The following is a 23165-nucleotide window of genomic DNA, read 5'->3' as shown; positions in this document are numbered from 1 at the left end:
CCTCGTCAGCGCTATCAAGGTAACCTCGTCATCACCGCTAGCAGTGCTGCTGGGCTAATTGATTAAAATATTGATATTTTTTAAATTATTTCTCAAAATGCACATTTCTGTAATTATTTACGGAAATGTGCATTTTATATTTTATTATTATTATTTTTAAATTACCGGTCCCACTTTGTTTTTTTATATTTAAATTTTATTTTAAAAAAAAAACAGAGGGCCCGTTATTTTTTTAATATTAAGTTTTTAATTTTTTAGAAACTGCGGGTCCCGGTAGTTTTTTAAATTAAAAAAATTTTACATCCAAGCCCATATATTTTTCATTAACTTTTCTTATAATTTATTTTTTCTCACTTCTACTATGTTATTTCTACTTTCACTAATTGTAACCGGCTGTTAATAATTTAAATAAATAATTTTAATAATTTAAAGTCAACTAGTCAACACGTATAAAAAAAACATACCTGAGTCCATTGATCAAAATTGAGTTACTAACAACCGTAGTGGAAGCTTGTTCTTTCGTCAAGAGTTCCTGCGGCCTTTGGTCGGTGTTCCTCTCGGCCAAAGTTGTCTCCTTCATTCAGTATAACAAGAATATAAATTTTGCTAGATTTAATGCAAAAAAATAAAATAACTTTGCAAGAAAATAAAAAAACTATAATAACAAAAATTTCAAAGAAGAGTTTCTTTCTATATTGATAATTTTTTTTTCTTATAGAAATACTTGTGTGTTTTAGAAAAGGAACTTGGAGGATTCATATAAGTCTCCACCTAACAAATGGATGGTTAAGATCAATTTCATCCAATAGCTCTCATGAATGGGGTAGGTGCCACATGCCTCCAATAATTCATCTCAACAACCCCCTTATTATGAAGAAATATTAAAATTATTTATTTAAATTATTAACAGTCGGTTACAATTAGTGAAAGTAGAAATAACATAGTAGAAGTGAGAAAAAATAACTTATAAGAAAAATTAATGAAAATTATAAGGGCTTAGATATAAATTTTTTTAATTTAAAAACTACCGGAACCAGCCGTTTTTAAAAAAAATAAGAACTTAATATTAAAAAAAATAACGGGCCCTCTGTTTTTTTAAAAAATAAAATTTAAATATTAAAAAAACAAAATGGGACCGGTAATTTTAAAAATAATAATAATAAAATATAAAATGCGCATTTCCATAAATAATTACGGAAATGCGCATTTTGAAAAATAATTTAAAAAACATCAATATTTTAATCAATTAGCCGTGTTGCTGCTTCACCACATTATCTTCGGCATAAGCAATGCTCTGAGACCAAATGTAAATGAAACAACCTTTTATCCTTTATTATGGACCGGGGAGATTTTTTTTTTCCTTGACACTCAACACAACACAAGAACGGATGTCTCTATTCTATATGTCTTCATAATAAACTCACAGTGCATATAGGAAATAAACCCCTCCTTACAACTTATGCCACTAGTCCAAGAAAAGTGGATCACTAATTGACTACTATTTTGACTAATTCAAAGGCACTTCCTCCTACATACAGGCTAACATAATTAACATACTCAATGTGACAAGATTATCTTACGGTATGTGAGCCCACACATACTGTTGGACGTGATATGTCCCCCATGCATACAGCTGTGTTTGCCAGTCAATCACTTCTCAGTAGTCTTGACAAATCCGTTGCTGATGCTACTGCTTCTTCTTCATGATAACCTCCAATATTATTTGTTCTGTTTTTGTCTACCCATGGAACTCCAGAAGCTGGTTGGGTGCCCATGATTTTTTCAATATAAGCTTCAGGTATGGTGGTGGGCATATGCATGGGCAAGGCGGAGGAGTAGGGTTGCAATAAGAATCACAACTGGCCATCATTCTATGATCCATTGCAGTTGCTGTTGATGCTTCTTCTTCTGCATGATCATAGCAACCAATATTATTTGTTCTGTTGCTTCTGGTCTCTGGCACTACTACTTGTTATCAGCACTATTAATGTTGTTGTTGTCATCAATTAGATCAGCAGCACATGCTTGAAAGCTTTCCATATTGTTGTTGTTGTTAATTATATTATTAGCCTTCGATATTGTTTGCAGGCAATAACTAATAATTACTACACAGAGAGTTAAGACCCAGAGGAACAACTTTCTTATACAAATCAAACACTAAAAACAACTCCTTTGATCTGGAAAATTCATACAAGATGAGATCAACCAGAAAAACAGAAATACTGAACTGCTTCACTAAAATAGAGATACCAATTTGTATACAACTCTGATTCCTCTGATATTCAATACATGAACAACCAAAAACATGAGCAACAAAAGTCTAATACAAAGTTTTAGTCAAAACTCTCTCAGATTCACAGGAAAATTCACTGAACACACTTAAGAACAGGAAATTTCAGAAAACCATTACATTAACTCATTAAAACACACAACCTTATAAACTTTACAATACTTGGGTACCCAAAAAGAAACTGGCGCTGAGTCACTATAGCACGTGTCTCCACCAGACTCAAACCAACCGCTTAAGCTTCTCACCGTTCATCTGCCTCGAACTTACATCAAACCTTTGATTAATCGATCCTGGCCATTGATCAAACTGAATTAACTCTTCTACAGACTGCCTCGAACTTAAACTTCATCTAAGATCAAATGAATCTCAGCCCTTGGTTACCTTCCAGCCCATCTCCTAACAAACTTAAGCGATATTTGAACACCCGAAAAGACACAAACACCCTTCCAATTGAAACTATTGACACGGGACACTTCGAGACTTCAATCGCTTTTTCTTCTTCACTTCAACTCCAAATTCTCTTTTGCTTCAATTCATCGCGACAAAACCTCCTCTTAATTGAAGCTGACACACACCCATTTCTCCTCTGAACTGCACATGCTTCTGAACATTCAAACACTTTGTGAATATATCTGCAACTTGAACATTTGTGTTGCAATAATTCAACTCAAGCTTCTTTTTTTGCTACCAATTCTACGATATGATGGAATTTGACATCCATGTGTTTTTGTTCTACCATGAAGAGCGAGGATTCTTTGCAATTGCAATACATGATTTGTTGTCACACCACATTTGAATTGTTGCTTCACAATTTACTTCACAATCCTTCAAAATCTTTTCCATCCACAAACCATGACAACATGTCGCACTTAAGGCCACATACTCGGCTCGAGTGGATGATAGGGCTACAATTTCCTGTTTTTTTGATGCCCAACACACGAGACCGGATCCAACATTAAATACAAAAACCAGCTTGTGCTTTTTCCTGTCTTCATTATCTCCACTCCAATCACTATCAGAATATCCTTCAAGCACACATGGGACATTTCTATTGTATTGAATTCCAAAATCATAAGTGCCTGAAACATACCTTAGTACATGCTTTGCTGCTGCCAAATGAATTTTGGTGGGGTGAGTCATATGTCTTGATAACAAATTCACAGCAAATACAAGATCAGGCCTAGTGTGTGTTAAATACAATAGTTTACCAACTAGGGCTTACGTAACAAGTTGCATTAGTACTCTCGACTTCATCATTTAACGCAACTTTGTACATTGATGCATAGGAACACCCATCGCTCTACATCCTAGCATATTAAATTGCTTTCAACAAATCTCGGCATATTTCTTCTGAGATACATGCACAAAATTCTCATTTTGAAACACCTCCAACCCAAAAAATATTTCACCAATCTAAGATCTGTCATTTCAAACTCCTTCTTCATAGCTGATTTAAATTCTTCCACCATTTCTGTTGATGAACTCAAACATAGCAAGTCATCCACATAAACACAAACTAATAACACCTCAGCTTGATCTCCCAATTTTTTGTACAAAGTATGCTCGATGAAGACTTTTTACAAAAACCCCTGAGATATGAACCATGCATCAAGCCTTGCATACCAAGCTCTTGGAGCTTGTTTTAGCCCATACAGAGCCTTAAATAACTCTGATACCGGCCTTCTTTTTCCTTGAACTTCAAACCCTTTAGGTTGTGAAACATATACTTCTTCTTCAATTTCCGCCATTCGAAAAAGCTGATTTAATATCTAACTCGATAGATAGGCCAATTTCTTTGAGCACCTAAAGCAAAAATAATTCTCACTGTGTCCATTCTGGCTACAGGAGCAAATACCTCTTCATAATCAACCCCATACTCTTGAGAGAAACCTTTAGCTACAAGCCTGGCCTTGTACCTCTCAATGTCTCCATTTGGCTTCAATTTTGTTTTATATACCCATTTGACTCCAATTTCTTTCTTTCCCTCTGGTAAGTCACATAATTTCCAAGTATCATTTTTCTGAATAGAGTGAATTTCATCTGCCATAGCATTCCTCCAATGCTCATGTTTTTCAGCTTCCTCAAAACTACTTGGATCAGATACATTAAGAGCATAAGAACAACTCTCATATAATTCTCTCAGAGTTCTCACCTTTGGTGAAGGAGAATCATCCACACTAGAACCAGACATTAGATCACCAGCCCTTTGAGATCTCTCATTATCACTTCCATTAGAAGATGTTGATTCTGTACCATTTCCTTCTATATCTTTAAATTTCCCTGCAACAGAAACTACTCTCTTTTCATGAGATACAACACCATCAGAAGAAGACTTCCCATGTTCAAACAAATGCCAGAATTCAGACTCAAAGAACTTCACATCTCTGCTGATCAAAAACTTCCCAGAATTAGGATCATAAATCTTGTAGGCTTTGGCATCAGAACAATACCCAACAAAGATACCTTTGACAGCTCTATCATCTAATTTTTGAACATGCTGGATAGGTTTGTGAACAAAAGCAATACAACCAAATACCTTTAGATGAGACACCTTAGGTTTACTGCCAAACCAAGCCTCATGAGGTGTCATCCCAGGAACTGCAAATGTGGGTGATATATTAGAAATATATGCTGCTGTACACACTGCATCTGCCCAGAAATTTTTTTCCAAACCACTAGCCTTAAGCATGCTCCTGGCTTTTTCTACTAAAGTTCTGTTCTTTCTTTCTGCAATTCCATTCTGCTGGGGTGAGTAAGGAGCTGTTAATTCATGTTTAACCCCTTTCTGAGCACAAAAAGCTTGAAATTCACCTGACATAAATTCTCCACCTCTATCAGATCTGAGAATTTTCAACTTGCATCCAGATTGTCTCTCCACATAAGACATGAATTTTTGAAAACAACTGAACACCTCATGTTTGAATTTTAAAATGTAAACCCAGCACATTCTTGTGAAGTCATCAATAAACAAAAGAAAATATCTACCTCCATTTATTGCTTCAGTCTGCATTGGTCCACATACATCTGTATGTACCAAATGCAATTTCCTCCTAGCTCTCCATGATTTTCCTGAATTAAAAGGCAACCTTGTAAGCTTCCCATATACACAATCTTCACGCTTCTTAATAACTTGTATTTGAGGTAGACCCATCACCAATTCCCTGCCGAGAAAGAACTCGCAGCCCTCGAAAATTCAAATGCCCATATCTCTGATGCCATAGCAGAGAATCATTCTCCTTTTTGCTAACCAAATTCACCTGTTCACAATCTGAAGAGAATTCCACAGGATATAAATTATTCCTGTTTCTATGAAGTAACAAAACCCGATTCACTCGAATCGTTTAAAAATTTCGCACCAATGCTCCTTGAATACAATCTCATAGCCACGCATTGTCAACTGACCAATGCTTAACAGGTTATGAGCTAGCTGAGGAACATACTTCACATTATGTATGAGTTTTTTAATACCTCCTTGCATCAAGACTAGTACTCGAACCTTTTCCTTGCACCTCAACATCTCTATCATTGCCAAGCTTCACCACATGCTTTTACTCGACTCATCAAGACTATAGAATAAATTCTTATTCCCAGTCATGTGATTTGAACAGCCACTATCCAATAACCAAAGAGAAGAGAGAACCTTATCATCACCACCATGTACCAAAAATAAGCTCCCATAGTCACTAGCATCATCCTGAGAATTAGAGCTTGAACCTTTCTCAAAGTTTCTGTTTAAAGACCAACAATGTGCTTGAGTGTGCCCATATCTCTTGCAATTGAAGCATTGGATATTTTGCAATCCTCCTCTATTAAACCTCTGTCCACAAAATTGTCTTTGTCCCCTTGAGAACCTCCCAAATGGTCTTGTACTTCCTCTGCCTCTTTGCCATGTATTAATATCAGAACATTGCTGCCTCTGTCCAGCTTGCCTTTGATCTGAGACACCTCCACCTCTACAAGTTCCATCAAACCTGCCTCTTCCTCTGAAATTGAAACTTCTACCTCTACCTCTCTGCATAGACCTTCCACCTCTTGCCTCCCCTTGAACCACAAAGGATTTATCTACAATTCTCTCAGAAAATTGATTGTACCTGGCCTCATGTGCCTGCAAAGCACTGCTAAGTTCATCTAGAGTTATTGTCTTTAAATCCCTTGCTTCTTCAATTGATGTCACTGCATGAACAAACCTCGAGGAGAGACTTCTCATCACCTTCATAACAACTTCAATTTCCTTCATCTCTGTGCCCATACCTCTGATCTGATTCACTACAGCAAGCACCCTAGTAACATATTGCTGAATTGTTTCTTCTTCTTTCATTTGTAGTAAATCAAACTTCTGCCTCAAGGTCTGCTGTCTAACAGAAACCATCCTCAAGGAGCCTTGATTTTCATTTTGAAGATGTTCCCAAGCTTCTTTTGCTGTCTGAAACCTCACCAACCTGTGAAGTATAGACTCATCAACAGCCTGCTGCAATAGAAAAAAGGCCTTTGCATCTTCTTCAATTTCTTTTTCTGTAGGCTTCTCTTCACTAAACCCTTTTTCAATTATTTTCCATAGCCTTTGGGACCTGAAAAAAGTTTTCATCCTGAAACTCCAGTGTTCATAACCTTCTCCTTTGAAAATTGGCAGTAGAGCATGAGAAATCTCTGGTGTTGGTGTAGATGAAGAACTAGATGCCATTTCTCAACACACCAGCAAACAAACACCAACAACTCTAACCTCGTGGCTCTGATACCACTGATAATTACTACACAGAGAGTTAAGACCCAGAGGAACAACTTTCTTATACAAATCAAACACTAAAAACAACTCCTTTGATCTGGAAAATTCATACAAGATGAGATCAACCAGAAAAACAGAAATACTCGAATCGCTTTCACTTAAAATAGAGATACCAATTTGTATACAACTCTGATTCCTCTGATATTCAATACATGAACAACCAAAAACATGAGCAACAAAAGTCTAATACAAAGTTTTAGTCAAAACTCTCTCAGATTCACAGTGAAAATTCATCGAACACACTTAAGAACGTGAAAATTTCGTAAAAACCATTACATTAACTCATTAAAACACACAACCTTATAAACTTTACAATACTTGGGTACCCAAAAAGAAATCGGCTCGAGTCACTATAGCACGTGTCTCCACCCGGACTCAAACCAACCGCTTAAGCTTCTCACCGCTCATCCGCCTCGAACTTACATCAAACCTTTGATTAATCGATCCCGCCATTGATCAAACCGAATTAACTCTTCTACTGATCGCCTCGAACTTAAACTTCATCTAAGATCAAATGAATCTCACTCTTGGTTACCTTCCACCCATCTCCTAACAAACTTAATCGATATTTGAACACCGAAAAGACACAAACACCCTTCCAATTGAAACTATTGACACTGTGGACACTTCAGAGACTTCAATCTGCTTTTCTTCTTCACTTCAACTCCAAATTCTCTTTTGCTTCAATTACTGCTGACAATAACAAACATTCCTCCTAATCGCCTATTTGTATTTTTCTTTTTTTGGACATTGTCATATTCATATGTGGCTCACTCAATACTATGACTTGATCACTATTATTTTCAAGACTGATCTGGTGACTGTTGATTGTTCTGTTGTTGTTGTTGTTGTTGATAATTTCCTCTCCTCTGCCAGATTCTTGTATACAACAAAGCACCAACTTTGTAGCCTAATTAAACACATGCATGCATTAATAATCACATTGTAAATCAACCATCTAGATATCTGAAAATCAATAATTAATTATTCTTAATTTCTTCATTGAATTAATATTAATCGAAGTGTACGTATATATACATGTTTTGAATAATATATAATTAAATATATATAGTGAATCAGAAGGCGTTAGTTAATTAGTTAATAAATTGATTAATTAGTAGGTTGGTAGCTGGTTGAGTTAATTACCTATGGATTTGAGTTGTGATAGAAAGAGTAGTGATCAACCCTGTACTCATGCATAACCCATGCATCTTGTTTTCTTCTTATTTGATTCATGCAAGTATGTCAAACCTGTTGTATGTGCTGCCCACATGCACACTGTTTCTATCAGGTATCTTTTTATTAGCGCCGTTCATATGCCAACATGCACCCAAATCTCTTGTGAAGTAGTAGCTCTTGCCATCTTGAGAATATCTCGTATTGCCTACGTGGAGATAATTAATCAATTTATCAATAATAATCAATGAAATTTCATGCATATATATGAGATATATTCAAAATTAAATTCAATCTACCTACCATATATCATGATCAAAGAACTAAAGAGCATATATAATAATAATAATAATAATAATAATAATAATAATAATAATAACAACATTATAATGATTATTTTTGCATACTTGATAGATTCCAAAGCTTCGTTGAATAGAGATCATACTCTTCGATCATTGGAGGGAAAGGTTCGGCCATTAGGTAATCGATCCCCCATCACCCATAAGCTGCATCTCACTCACGACGGATATTACTTTTAAAAATTAACAAAATTTTTTGATAATAAATTTTTTAATTTTTTTTCAAGCTTGTAAAATGCAATTTTCTATTTTTGGTGCAGATCTACTATGCAATTTGCATTAAATAATAACCCATAAAAAATAACTGCATTTTCTTGTTCCTTCATCTTAAAAAAACTCCAAATCAGAAAATAACTTTTTTAAAAAATATTTAAAAAATAAAAATAATAAAACTTAATTCCTACACTATGCATTCATTCATCATATCAAGGTGCCATTTACCTCCATTCAACGATGGTGATGCATAAAGTTCTCATCCAACGGTCGTTTATTAATCTCGAAGCCAGCTCTCAAGTATCCAAACTATAACCACCGAAGAAGCCCTAGTTTGGCGGGCTGCGGTGAGATTCCGGCCAGCGCCTCTTCCGATCATCGGGCGCCGATCGAGTTTGAAGCGAAAGAGGGTAAGGGTTCGTTCTCCATTTTGTTTTTTTAATTTTTTTTGAAATTTTATTGGAATGTTGATTTCTTAATGAATTGTAGGAAAGATTAGTACTTTTGTGTATTTTTTGCTTTGAAATTGTGGTTTGGTTTGTTGCCGATAAGTAGAGTTTTGATTCATTGGTGCTGATGGTTGTTTGATGGATTAGAGCAACTATTTGGATTTTGATTGGTTTGGATTATGAATGTTGGTTGTAGAGTTGTGATGAATTGATTGTTTGAAAGCTGATTTAGATTTAACAGGAAGGGAGAAGGATTTCTTTCTTGTGTTTTCTCTATTTAATTTGTTTGAAAATTATTCTGATTTTTGACTTGTTTTGTTTGTGATCTTCATGCTTATAATTAATATGAGAGTGGAGGTTTTTTAATTAGTTTGTTATATACTTTGTGGGTTTTTTGTTTTTTTTTTTGTTTTTTTAATTATTATGAATGCTAGGTTCACTTGTTTGTGATATTCAATTCGAAGTATATTCATTTGATTATGACAATTTCTTGGTAATTTCAGAACTCTGTTGTACCTGCTGATTATTTGGTACAATGAGGTTAGAGAAGTGTTGGTTTTGTTCCTCGACGATCTATCCAGGGCATGGCATTCAATTTGTTCGCAATGATGCAAAGGTAGTGAATTCATTTCTTTTTGTTTAAATTGCATTGGTTGTGATGAAAGTTGTGTTGTGGCCTAGTGGTTGAATTGATGAACACCGTGGTAGTCTTTATACATGCAATAACATGTGCAGGCCTCCGAACTGTTGGATACTTTGAGGATTATTTATTCTTGTAGTTGGGAAATATGCAAATTTAGAATCTGATTGCCATCTTTTGTTTATGCATGTCCTAATTGATTGGAAAGTTCAATTTGCAACTTAAATCTTTGTGGTGCGATAACACATAGTTTTTGATGGTTCCATTGTGACTTGCAGGCGTATTGCCACATACCTTAGCACTCTTGTTTGGATATGTTGTATTTTTATCTGCTATGTTGTAGTAATTATTAGACACAATGGTTGCTTACTCTGGATCTTCCCATGGGGACACCTATGAGCTTAACCTATATATATATATATATATATATATTTCATTTCTTGATGGTGTAAACTTCAAGGGCTAAGCAGCTTGAGAAGTTCTTTTTAAGATTCAAAATATTATTACATTGCTTATGCAAACTTTGTTTTTTGGGTAATGCTTTTATACTTTTTCTTAACAGAATTGGCACCATTTTAGCTATAGCATTCTTTGCAGATTTTCAGGTTTTGCAGATCTAAATGCCATAAGAACTTCAAAATGAAGAGAAATCCTCGCAAGGTCAAATGGACTAAGGCATATAGGAGATTGCATGGGAAGGATATGACACAGGTGAGAGAATTTATGGAACATGTTTTATTTTGTCTACTCTTGTAAAAAAAACATTGGCATATTGATTTAAGATTGTTAACAATCATCATTATATTACTATGATCTTTCATAAAGGACTCAACCTTCGAGTTTGAAAGAAAGCGCAATAGGCCTGAGAGGTATGATAGGAATGTTACAGAGAACACCCTGAAGGCCATTAAGAAGATTGACAAGGTTAGAGTTGCAAGAGAGGCCAGGCATCATGCTATGAGGTTGGTTTCTTTTTCATTGGTTGCATAGTAAGATTTACCTTCTTACTCATAAAACATGCCAATGTTTCTCTGTTGTCATTTCATCATCAATGTATTTGAAAATTTCTACAGGATGAAGGGTAAGAAAGCCATTGAGCAGAGGGCAGCAGCCAAGGAGTTGGAACAGAGCATTCATATGGTCAAGGCACCTATTGCCCTTCAACAAGAGCCATCTCTCACCCTTCCAAAGATCAAGGTCAAAGTTTCTCAATCACAAGCAGAGGATAACATGGAAGAATGATGGGAGTATTTACATGTTTGATTTTACCATCATCGACCAAACTTAAACATCTATGTGATTGATAGAGTTTTTCAATGTTTGTTTTTACTGTCATTGACCAAACTTAAAATTCTATGTTATTGACGGAGTTTACCATGGTTGTTTTTACTGTCCATGTGGTACAGAATAATAACCTGACCTTTTGGTTGCGATGTTTACTGTTCACTCAATTGTTGTTGCTCTCATTTTGCTGGAGTTGTTCATGGTTGATATTACATATGTTCAGAATAATTAACAAACAGCTTTGCATGTGACGTTTCCTGCTTTACTTTGTTGTCTGTTATTTATGTATTTGTTGTTTACGTTTTGATGGATTGTTCACAGTTGATTTTACTGTTATGTGGTTAAGAATTTTAAATTGACATTTCTGTATGTAATATTTTTTTACTGAATTGTTTATTTTTAATCTTTATTTTATTTTTGTTTTCTTTTATTAATTGGAAGTGCAATCAGATATGCTGGTTTTGATTCTAATTTTTGCACCTCTCCGTCCTTGCCCTTGCCCATGTCCATGCCCATGACCAGTACCACAACTCAAGCAAATCCAGAACCAGCTGAAGCTTCTGCAGTGAATGAATCTTATAGGGATGATATCCTTCATTTCTCAATAGACACCATGATTGAGTTTTTCTCTTCTCATTCCGGTGAGGAATTACAGCAGTTGCTAGCTTTAGTTGAGCAGAATATGATTGATTCCTGTTAGGTCTCCAAATATCAACATTTCAGAATGTACAACAGATATCAATACATAGAACAAGTTTTGAAAATTGCTATTCTTTATTGAATGTATATATATATATGTATGAATATATCAATGAATTTTTGTATATTTGATTTTAAGAGAAATAAAAGATGATATTTTTCCCCATATATAATATTGTTGTATATTGTGGAATAATTTCTAATGAAATTTCAACTTCTGTAACATTAATTGACTATGGGCAGTAGCAGTAGTTCATGTACAGTTGTTTCCTTGCAATGATACCAAACCCACATCATACTGTGAGTGAGGCAGTGATCAGCTTCAGAGAATAGAATTATTCCAAGAGTACTAAGCTCCAAAATTAATCATGATAAAAGCAAGAACAAGGCTCTCCAAGCACTCGGTCTACATATATGGAGAATTTTTGGCTGGATATGAATTCATATACTTCAATTATGCATCCAATCAAGTTAGAATTCATAACTACTCAGATCTAGTATTTCATTTTTAAGCTACCAAATAATCAAGAAAAATTAAAAATCAAAGAAATACAACTTTTTAGATGCATATTAACAATGTGCAATCAATAATAATCACCAGGTGTTTGGCTATTCAGGCCACAATCATGGTCATGGTACTCTTCCCCAAAACTATAAATCAGAACCAAAACTGGCTTCAGTGAGTATTGATTTTCAATTTTATCTCTTCATACAAGCTTTGCAGTAAGTTTTCCAGCACTGAGAAACAAGACCAAATTAATATGTTATTTATTTTATCACCAAAACTATTAATTTATTGGTTCCACAGTGTGGTTATCATTCCCACTTTGTATTGTCGGGAGTTAGACTAGTAGCATATATATTCTTATGCATTCTCTTTTAGGGTTTATTTGTATCTTTAAATATGTAAACTAGTTTATATTATATTTTCTAGACTATAATTGGTAATGAGTCATTGCTAATGCAACCATACAAAAACCATATTGATATATATATATAAATATATATATTCCTCAGAACAAGATGAATAATTTCTTCTTACCAAATCAGTCTAGAGTAAATGTAGAATTTTAACTATATTGGGACATACATGTAGATAAAAATATTTTTTATAGAGATATATTAAGAATTATGATTTTGAGGTTATATTAGTAATTATGCACTTTTAATTTTTTTTAAAGGGCCCACACGCGTTTTTCTTCTAAAAATGATGATGTGATATAATTCATCTAATTTTTTTTTTTATTTTTCCAGCATATTATTTTTTTTAGTGAGTTCATTGAAAAGAAAATAAAATCAGCGAAGAACTTAATTAGCCAACCTAAATCAAAGAATTTAATCTGTTGCAAAATACCAAGAGGGACATATTCCGAATGAAGGAATGCATATGTAAAGCCCAGTGCAAAAATTTGAAACCACAACTGAGATAACTAGCCTCGTCAATCAATTTCAGACATCATATGGAAAAACAATCACAAAATCTTTGTAATTTCTACACTTAATAAAAGCGGTAACATGACTGCTCATTACCCAAAGTGAAGCTAGTAATCTATTCTGTAAGTAGTAAACTCTAGAAAACAAATATAGCTTGTCATGTTTTTCAAGCATGTGCTGCACTCTATTATGGTGGAAGACGGAGAACTCCTCCAGGAATCTATTGGACTCACAACACAGATCTTCAAGTTCATTACTCATGAAGAACACGATAAAGAACTAAAAAAAGCTTGTACTAGTGCAACCAACTTTGCAAAGAAGCTGTTAAAGATACTGGAAAAATACAATGCCCCATGTGTAAAGATTCCAGAGGATAAGGCGATTTGTTGCAGAGCTGGTAATTTGGTTGATGAAATCACATGAGAAATATAAACAGTTATTCAAGAAGTTTGAAATGGACAGAGCAATCAAGAGTGTAGCTAAAACCACATCAAAGTTAGAATGCTTCCCTGTCTTTTCTGGTAGCATTGGGCTCAATAGACATGATATAAGTCTATCTTTTCTCGTCGATGTGGCTTTAGAGCTGCTAATGGAATGTTGAAAGGTTGCTATGCTATAAAGGAATAAAAGAGAACATAGAAATTGATCTGTTGTCAAGCACTTGATGCATGCTACATAAATAAGGTGCAACGACCATAGCATAGTGTCAAAGATGCATTTGTGGGCAAGGTTTAGAGAAAGGTGACAGCTCATGTAGTTAATTTAGTGGAGCTGCTCGATTCTATCGTATTTGACTCAGTGTTTTCAAAATATTATATGTCTTATTTATGTTATGATTTTATTATGACTTTGTTTGATTTTTACTTAATTAGGGTTGATGTTTGTTATTTTTTAAGCTTATTTAAGGGACAGTTGTTGATTGTTGAGTGAAAACTTTGAAACATTTTAACTTGGGATTAGGATTAATTTATAAATAATCATGCATCTTGTTGATATTTTTGCTTGAATATTATCCTTTTTGGTTGAGATTACCGCTTTTTAGTATTCTGCATGCAGATAACCAGAGTTTAGCCCCAATCCCATGACTGTTCAATGAATCTTAGAAGAAATAAAAAAAGAACAAGCTATTGAGCAGCAAAGAAGTACAGAGTGCCTATTTGGCAAGATCCATGACTTGTTAGTGGAATCTGCCACACCTGTGGAGCATCCTAGTGCAAGAATTCAGAAACTCCAAACAAAAAGCTCCATGACCAACCTGTGGTACACTCCATACTATGGCACTTGGCCAATAAAAAAACCCTAATCTATTTCACCCTATATAAGGGAATGGAGAGCTTTCAAAAGGGGCATATATGGTTGAGTTGACTAAGGTGGGTCTTCTCCAAGCCTTTGAGGAGCTTAAAATGATCTTGGACCACAGAAGATCAAAGATCAAGTTCAATTCATCAGTCGGCAAGCAAAACGCCTGACCATTTGGTGAAGGACAAGAAGTTCTTTCTTCCTTTCCTTTGATTTTTATCTTTGTTTGCCGTAGGTTGGAATTGACATTAGAATTGTGTTTCATGGTTTGTATATTAGAGATGACTGAGTGAAGACTTTTATTCTAGGATTGGGATTATCCCTTTGATAAATAAAGATTTTATATTCAATTCTCTCTATTTTAATGTTTAAATTTTGTTTGATTTAATCCTTGGATATTTAATGCTTATGAAACCGAAACTAAAGGAAAGGAAGCATGCTTCCCTGAGTCTTGGCTAGTGATTATATCCTAAGTTAGGGTTCTTAACAACTTAGTACCATAGCCACTTGAGCGCATACCAAGAAAGCTTGAGGATTTTATACAACACATGCCTTGGGAGGCAGCACACATTGAAGAAGTAGTTTAAGGAACTCACATACCTTGTACGAAAATCAAGGAAAGAGTCAAGAACAGGCTGTCATGGTTCAAGACAGTGGTAACTATTCAGAGGAACAGCCAAAAGAAAAAACAAGAGGAAGCTGGTGCTGCTGTACTTGAAGCTAAAAATTCCATCCTTTGATGGTTTAAAAGACCCGTTGGTTTGGCTGAACAGGTACAACTTTCAGGCTTTCCACTTGGTAAAAGAGCTGTAGTTTCATCTAGTGAAGAAGGAAACCAATCGAATTTGTTGCCAATAGTTTGAGTAGCACTCTAGCATTGTTTTTCAAGCGACCATCTCATGTAGAAATAATGAAGAGCAAGACTCAAGGGTTGTGTCTTAATTGTGATGAATGATACACAACAAATACTAAGTTTAAGCCACTTTTCTAGATAGAAGTACCGGATTCAAATAATGAACAGAATAAGACTAAAAGGGATCATATAAAAACATTGCATGCTATTAATGAAACCAAGGGCTCCCAAGCCATGGAGTTTTTTTTTATCAAAAAAGCAAAAAGCTAAGAAAGGAAAAGAAATTAAAAGGAAAATTTTGATCTCCGGCAAATTTCTTCGAGCCACCTGGGATGATCCATGCCCTGAAAGTAGAGAGAAAGATGCGGATTAGATATGTTGTGGTTCGCAAGCGCATCTGCAATTTGGTTTTCTTCGCGATTGATAGTCAAGATGTTAGAACAAGAAGAAGCGTTCAACTTCAATCTGAGGGAGTCCATGTTAGGCTTAAGTCGCCAGGCCACACAATTATCAAAGTGCTTCAACATTCGAGCCAGGACGGTCACAATAAATTTTATTAGGAAACTAGTTTCTAGAAAAGCAGAGATCCAAAGCAAAGTTGATAGCAACAATCTCAGCAAAAATAGGAGAGTCAGTCACAGTACCCATTGAGCTTGAAATTAAGATTGAATAATAATTAGTGGTTGCAATAAAGCCTAAGACACTACTAACCATAGAATCGATCCAAGAAGCATTTGTATAAAGATTAATCTAGGACCAAGGGCCGGAAGGATTAGAATACTCCCTATGGATCTTCCCAATAGATTTGAAGTAGTTCGTACAGTAAGACCAGGCTCTAGAAAAAATAGTTTGAAACATAGGAGCCCAGCCTTTGAAAACAAAATTGGAACAATCTTTCCATAGAATCCAGGCAGTTGTAGCAACAAGAGCTTTGAAGAAGGCATATAAGTTTTTGGAGGTGTATCTCCAAGTGAGCCAATTACCAGAACTAAAATCCACAAAAAAAAAGCATCCAAATTAAGAGCGGCCAAAAGAAAGATCCAACTTGGAACAATCTTACTACAGTTCCAAATAAGATGGGTAGCAGTTTCAAGCTCCAAGCCACAGAAATTACACAGAGTACTAGGACCAATGTTTAAATCTTAGAGGTTGGCGCTAGTGGGGAGCTTTCCATGAGCCAGCTTCCAAATGAAAATTTTAGTCCTAGGAAGAACACATAGCTTCCAATTGTGGTCCCAACCAAGACAAAGATTCGGGTCACAAGAAATCAAATGATCATAGACCACTGCAGCTGTAGAAGTTTTGAGGGAATGAGACCCCCAAACCCAATGATTCTGAGCTTTGAAATCAATCTTAATGCTATTGATCCAATCCCAATCTAAATTGGATCCAAAAATGCTATGAACAAACTCACTGTTAAAACTGCCATTTATCAGAAAATCAGAGAAAACAAAATTTTCAAAATCAATGGACATGTTAAAGAAGGTAGGTTTACTCAAAATAGGAAGATCCATAAAAGAAAGGGTCCTTCCACATATCCAGACAGTGAGGATTTGCAAAAAAAAATTTGAAATTCATTTTCAAGCAGTGAGCAGTATGGGAAATGGATTTAAAAAAAACCAAGAAGAATGATGAGGCGAGCCAGTGTTCCACGGATTCCAGTTAAGATACTTATGCTTGAAGATATCCACCCAAATTTTATTATCAGAGTTCAAGACAGAAAATTTTTTGGGCCATAAGAGAGTGCTTGACGTGCCTAGGATTCATGAGCCCAAGCCGGCCCCCTCCCCCTTTCAGATTTTTTAAGTGTAATAACTGTCCAACCGATAGTATGAAACCCCATACCACTGCTGCCATTACTACAAAGAAAGGTTCTAGCAAGCTTGGAGATTTGATCAAAAATTGAATCAGGAAGGCTCATTACAGAAAGAAAATAGTTAGGAAAAAAGAAGATGGAGCTGCTAAGAAGAATAACTTTTCCAGCAGTGGAAATCGAAGCATGGTTTCAAGAAGTGATGCTGCGTTGGACTTTGTTGGTCAGGGCATTCAATTGAGAAATGAGGATCCTATTCGGGGAAATAGGAATGCCAAGGTAGTTAAAAGGGAAAAAGTCCTGATTGATACCCAGAATGCGGGAAATAGAATTGGAAAGTTTTTTGTTACACCAAGAGGGAAAGTAAATAGCAGACTTGTTGAGGTTAGGCTTTTGACATGTAATAGAATGATAGAGACTCAGACACATCCGACAATTACGAGCATTTTTACGAGAGGCATAGTGACTAGAAGGAGATCGTCAGCAAACATGAGATGATTGAAATCGTGGGAAAGAGACGGGTTGAAGCTAGGGACAAGAGTTAAAGAAAGAGCTTTGTTAAGAATAGCATACAGTTTGAGTAATCAGGAGAAAAAGAAGGAGGGAGATAGGATCTTCTTGCCTTATTTCTCTACTACTGGTTATCCAAGATGAGTTCTGACCATTCAAAAAAAAAAAGGAAAAAGAAGCCAAGGAGATGCAGGAAAAGATCCAAGAAATCCAGGGTTCCGAGAAAAGCATTCTTTGGATGGTAGCAATGGCATTCCATTCTTCAATATCAAAGGCTTTTTCAATATCGATTTTGATGATCATCCTCGGGGGGGTAGGGAAATTAGTTTCAATGGAATGAGCAATTTTCTGGGCAACAATAACATTATCCGAAGAGCCACAACTAGAGAAAAACCCCATTTGCTTAGGACCGATAAGTATATGAATCACCTTTTTAAAACGATTGGCCAAAATTTTTGAAATAACTTTGTAGAGAGAAATTGGGCGAAAGTCAGAGACAAAGAGAGGATTTTTTTTTTTTTGGGAATAAGAGCAATAAAAGTTTTACCCCAAGAAGAGGGGAGATTACAAGTTTGAAAAAATAAGAAATCGCTTTAAAGAAATGGTCTCCCAAAATGTTCCAATAGAAAATGTAGAAATCACTGTTAAGGCCATCAAGGCCCGGACTTTTTCCACAAGGCTTAGAATTGAGCGTTTGATAAAAAAGACTTCCCATTTGGAGATCAGTCTAATCAAATCAACTCTATCTCCATCCTTAAGAACAACAAAATCATCCGGGATGGCTTTAAAGAGGGAAATCCACATTAAAATTGGAAGAGGAGTGCCAAAGAGTTTTATAGAAATAAAAAAAATAGTTTTCAACCCAGAATGCTCAGTAAAGATAATACATGAAGAGTCCTTAATAGCATGCATCTTGTTTTTGTGGTGTCTGATTTTGACAGAAGAATCAAAGAATTTAGATTTACGATCTCCCTCCAATATCCAAAGCATCTTCGCTCTCTAACCCTAATAGATAGAATTTTGGCGAAGAAGAGCCGAATGCCGATTGTAAAGAGCTTGAACCCAGGTTTGCTGCCAAGAGCTGTCAATAGAACTGGTCGCTCCCTCAATGTTTTGAATCTCCACTTCAATATTTTTTATTTTTTTGTCAAGATGGTGGACACCAAAGGCTTTCCACCTGCGAATATTATGTTTAGTTTGGGAGATAAAATGAGAAAAAGAATGCATAGGAGAAGCCAAGGAGGGAGAGTTCCAAGCTTTAACAACGCTGTCATTACAACCAGCATAGTCAAACCAAAAATTTTTCAAAATGAAAATTCTTTTATTAAAAGAATGGGGGAAAGAAAAAATAGAAAGAAAGATAGGAGAATGATCATAGTTAGTACGAGGGAGGTGACGATTTGAAAAATTTTTAAAAAGGGAGATCCATCTAGGATTGGCAAGGTAGCGATCCAACCTAGCCCACCGTCTGGAAAGGCCAGAATGGGCATTGCACCAGGTGAAGCTAGGGCCAATATAGCCAAAATTGATAAGATTATTTTTAAGAATAAAACTGGAGCAAAGAGAAGCTTTGGAAATATAGTTGCGAAAAGAACCACCTCTATGCTCTTCATCAGAAATAATAGCATTGAAATCCCCGGTCAGAAACCGAGTGTTCAGAGCAGAAATACCAGAAAGATTTTTACAGATAAGGTTTTGAAGAGTGAACACCTGAGAGTTGTAGACAACTGAAAGGATCCAAGAGATGTTGTCAGAAGAAATCACCAGATGGAGGACAGAACGAGAGTTAGCGACCAGGGTAACGAGGCCAAAGTCTCGTCTCCAAAGGACGATGATACCCCCAAATAGGCCAATCGACAGGATAGCAGCCCAATCCCAAAATTTTGAAAAGGTACCACATAAACGATGAATACAATTTTTATTTGATTTAGTTTCAACAAGACAAAAGAAGGTTTGGCTTGAGCCTTCACATAATATCATGGATGCAATCCAGGGTTTTCCTATTAGAGAGACCTCTGCAATTCCAAGTGAAGATTTTTAGATCCATGAAAAGGCAATAAAAAGAAGGAAAGAGTTAGGAGATAGGAGTGATTCTCCCTTTCTTCAAGCGAGAAGAGCTCTTTGAAGGACCCCTTCGTGCCAGAGCTTCAAGTTTGATGTCTTTTTGATAGTGGCTAAGAGTCATATTATTATCTAGGTCCATTGTAGCGTTAGAGAACTCAGAGTCTGAAAGCAAAGGCGAAGACAAACCTTCCATGTTTTGATCAACTGTTGAACCACTAGAGAGAGCAGTAACAACTTTCTCCACAGTTAATAGATGACCGTCATTTTGCAAATGATTCTCTATAGCAGAGAGATTAGCGGAGGTGATGAGTAAAGGAGAGTGTAAAGAGTTAGGGTTGGGGAACCGCAGAGCCTTCGAAGGGCCACCCTCATCAGTCCCAACGGCCAGTCTACTCTCATATGAAGACTAGGATTTTCCTCAGGGTCTCTTTAAGGACAGAGAGAGGGATCCTCATCAAGTTTGCTAGAGAGAATAGGAAAAGCCGAAGGGTCTCGAGGCAAAGAAGAAACATTGGGGAGAGCGAGAGGGCGGTGTGAGGATTTCCAAGGAATGAGGGGTTTTTAAAATTGATGTGACGTCCGCCTCACAAAGAACGACTACCATGTGTCGCGTACATGCAAGGCAACTCTCCCTCGGGACCCGAAGGAGGACATGCATGCTAACACATGTCAGTCATCGGAGGAACTTTAACCTGAGGGGGATTAGGGCTTGGTTTAGCACCACCGTTGTAATGACCACCATCGTGGTCACTGGTTCCACCACCATGGACACCGGAATGGGCACCACCACAATAACAACCCTAGGATCTGGTGCTTCTATTTCAAGGAATTAACTAGGCACCGAAGTCACGATCATTTTCAGAGATGGCATTATGGGGGAGAACCAAGTCGGAAGAGCCATCTTGCTCCCTTCCAACCTCATCAATCTGTATATCAGGAGAAACATTCACTGACCCTTAAACCACCAGTTCTGGGGGCATAGGTTGCTCCAATTGCAGATGATTGCTGGGGAATGAGCAGTGAGCTTCACCATGGTTGATTCTACACAACTGCAACAAAAAACTGGCAATTTCTCATATAAAACGAGCACAAAAACAAAATGATCTCCGTAATTTACCCAAGTGCTTAGTTGACGAGGTTGGGAAAGATCATCCTCCACACAAACACGGGCGAATTTGGCTCTGAAATAATCAAGCGTGTGTTCGTCAACTTTTAGAACTCGGCCAAATTGGGAAGCCACCATCTCAAGGATGTCCCCACCCCAGAGCTCCATGGAAAGATGAAAGATTTTGATCCAGAAAGCAACCATCGAGAGCTTCTCGAAGGCCAGTTGGAATGATTCTTGCTGAGGGGAGAGTTGGAGAATACGTCCAGCCACAGTCCAAGAAGCATCCCAGAGGAGACGGTTCTGCATTTCCAACGATTCACATCTAATGAAGTAGTATCCATTCGGGAAATCAACGATCAAAAAGGCACCGAGTCCTCTCCAAGTGTTTGTGAGAGCAAGTTAGTTTGGTCAAGAGGAAGAGATTTACCAAGAAATTTTGGGTATAATGAAGATTGCATGGCATTTCTAGCATGGAGCCAAAGGTCTTGATCAATGGAGACAAACGATTTGGAGGTGTTCTTGATTTTGTCAAAGTATTCACGTTGAAGGTGGAGAGGAATTTCCATTAAGGGGAGTTTAGAGTTGGAGTCGACAATGTTTGCCTAGGAGACCCTAGAACGAGTTCCGGGAGGAAGAGACGAGGACAGAGGTGGCCCGCCCTGATGGGGCCATGGAGACGAAGTCAAGGGAGTCAGAGGTTTTCTCAGAAGGTTTTCTCAGAGGAGACAAGTTCAGTTGTCAGAGAAGAAGAAGAAGAAGAAGAAGAAGAAGAAAAGCATTTCTAAGTGAAATTTGTTGGGCATTCTCAAGCCATGGAGTGGCAAACTATAGTAGATGAGTGGCTATCATGGGAATATGTGGATTCAAAACGAACACACAATTTCATCTGTAAAGGACCCATACCAAAGCTTGGCATCACAATAAGATAGCAACTAAGATTATAGGTGGCCATGGCAAACAAAGAGAGTTCCAAGTAGTGGCATCTACAAAGCGGTGACATTAAAAGTTGGTGCTGGCTCTTTTGTAACTAATATTTTTTTGGATGTTTCAATGTGGTTTTACTATTAACAGTAGGGCCTACTTTTTGGGACTTTGCATCCTTAATGATGAGCTTCGATTAAAAGGAAAAAGTGTAATTGTGAGGCAACTCCCTAATGCAAAACCTAGACTGACACTATTATGAGGACAATATTTGGCTTTTGTAGTTTTAGAGAAATTGTTGGTTGAATTTCAAGATTTATTTGAGGAAACTTTAGGGGTGCCTCCAAGCTAAAGTTGTGATCATAGAAATCCTCTTTTACCAAGTTTAGGGCCAATGGTGGTGTAGCTATACCATTACTCAGCTCACCTGAAACATGAAGTAGAGAAACAATGTAAAAGGTTGCCACAACAAAGGATGGTATTAGTAATATTAGAATTTGTGTATAGTTGTGTGGTGTGCTACTATTTAACTTCAGTAATAGAAAGGCTAATTGATATGTTTGCTTAATTATTTATCTAGTTCTACTCAAGTGGAGTCAGTAGACTGGGCTCTTCATGAGGAGGTTTATCCAGTTAAAATATGCTTACTACTGTTTACTGCAAGCACAACAACAAATGAAGACACAAATTACCGAAGAGAACCTTTTGAGGATAGCAGTCAGGTATGGTTGAAACTCCATCCTTACTGGCAATTTTCCATTGCATAATGAAGTTCCAATAAACTTCACCAAAGTATTCCAATCTCTTCAAGGTGTTAAAGAATGCGGAAACTATACGCATACAAGTTAAAGCTGCTACCATAGATTCACATCCACAATGTCTTTCATGTCTCCTTACTAAAAAGTTTAAGAGCATGGTTCCTAACTCTGTTATACCCCTACCACCTCTTCATGATGGCATAATGATACATATTTTTCAGTATATCTTACAGAGAAAGCTAAAGAAAAGTAAGTAGGAAATGTTGATTCATTGTGAGGATAGTTCCAAGAAGACTATTATTTGAGAGGATCGTACATACTTTCACAATGCTTATCCATAGTTGGAGCTTGAGGATAAGCTCCATGTCGAGGAAGGGAGCAAGGTTGAGGATACATTTGTAGGAGAGGATTATTCTAGGAAAAAGATAAGTGATGATTGATGCAGTTCATTTAGCAAAAGAGCTACAGACAAAGCAAATGAAATCTTGGCTTGATTCTATCATCTTTGATTC

At 36.4% G+C, this 23165-nt stretch overlaps 2 protein-coding genes across 8 annotated transcripts; one reads left to right on the top strand and one right to left on the bottom strand.

The window, feature by feature from the left end:
• The first annotated feature begins 9078 nt into the window (after positions 1-9078).
• Positions 9079-11361, top strand: LOC120264499 (probable ribosome biogenesis protein RLP24). The gene is made up of 5 exons (XM_039272313.1): positions 9079-9231; positions 9774-9886; positions 10508-10621; positions 10736-10872; positions 10984-11361. The coding sequence occupies exons 2-5, from the start codon at positions 9806-9808 to the stop codon at positions 11150-11152; spliced, it is 501 nt and encodes a 166-aa protein (XP_039128247.1). The 5' UTR covers positions 9079-9231; positions 9774-9805; the 3' UTR covers positions 11153-11361.
• A 7244-nt stretch (positions 11362-18605) lies between these two features.
• On the bottom strand, positions 18606-21984 carry LOC120265977. 7 transcript variants are annotated; one of them, XM_039273926.1, is made up of 3 exons: positions 21402-21984; positions 20984-21274; positions 18606-20928 (listed from the first exon to the last, which is right to left on the bottom strand). In XM_039273926.1, the coding sequence occupies exons 1-3, from the start codon at positions 21444-21446 to the stop codon at positions 20908-20910; spliced, it is 357 nt and encodes a 118-aa protein (XP_039129860.1). In that variant the 5' UTR covers positions 21447-21984; the 3' UTR covers positions 18606-20907. The 7 variants fall into 6 exon arrangements, with proteins under 7 accessions (XP_039129860.1, XP_039129859.1, XP_039129855.1 ...); XM_039273925.1 differs by having other exon boundaries at positions 18606-20915; XM_039273923.1 differs by having other exon boundaries at positions 18606-21274.
• Between the last annotated feature and the right edge of the window lie 1181 nt (positions 21985-23165).

The sequence above is a fragment of the Dioscorea cayenensis genome, chromosome 7, assembly GCF_009730915.1.
Source record: "Dioscorea cayenensis subsp. rotundata cultivar TDr96_F1 chromosome 7, TDr96_F1_v2_PseudoChromosome.rev07_lg8_w22 25.fasta, whole genome shotgun sequence".
Lineage (NCBI taxonomy): Eukaryota > Viridiplantae > Streptophyta > Magnoliopsida > Dioscoreales > Dioscoreaceae > Dioscorea > Dioscorea cayenensis.
Note: the sequence above shows the minus strand (reverse complement) of the source record. Positions and strands in the feature narration are given on the sequence as shown.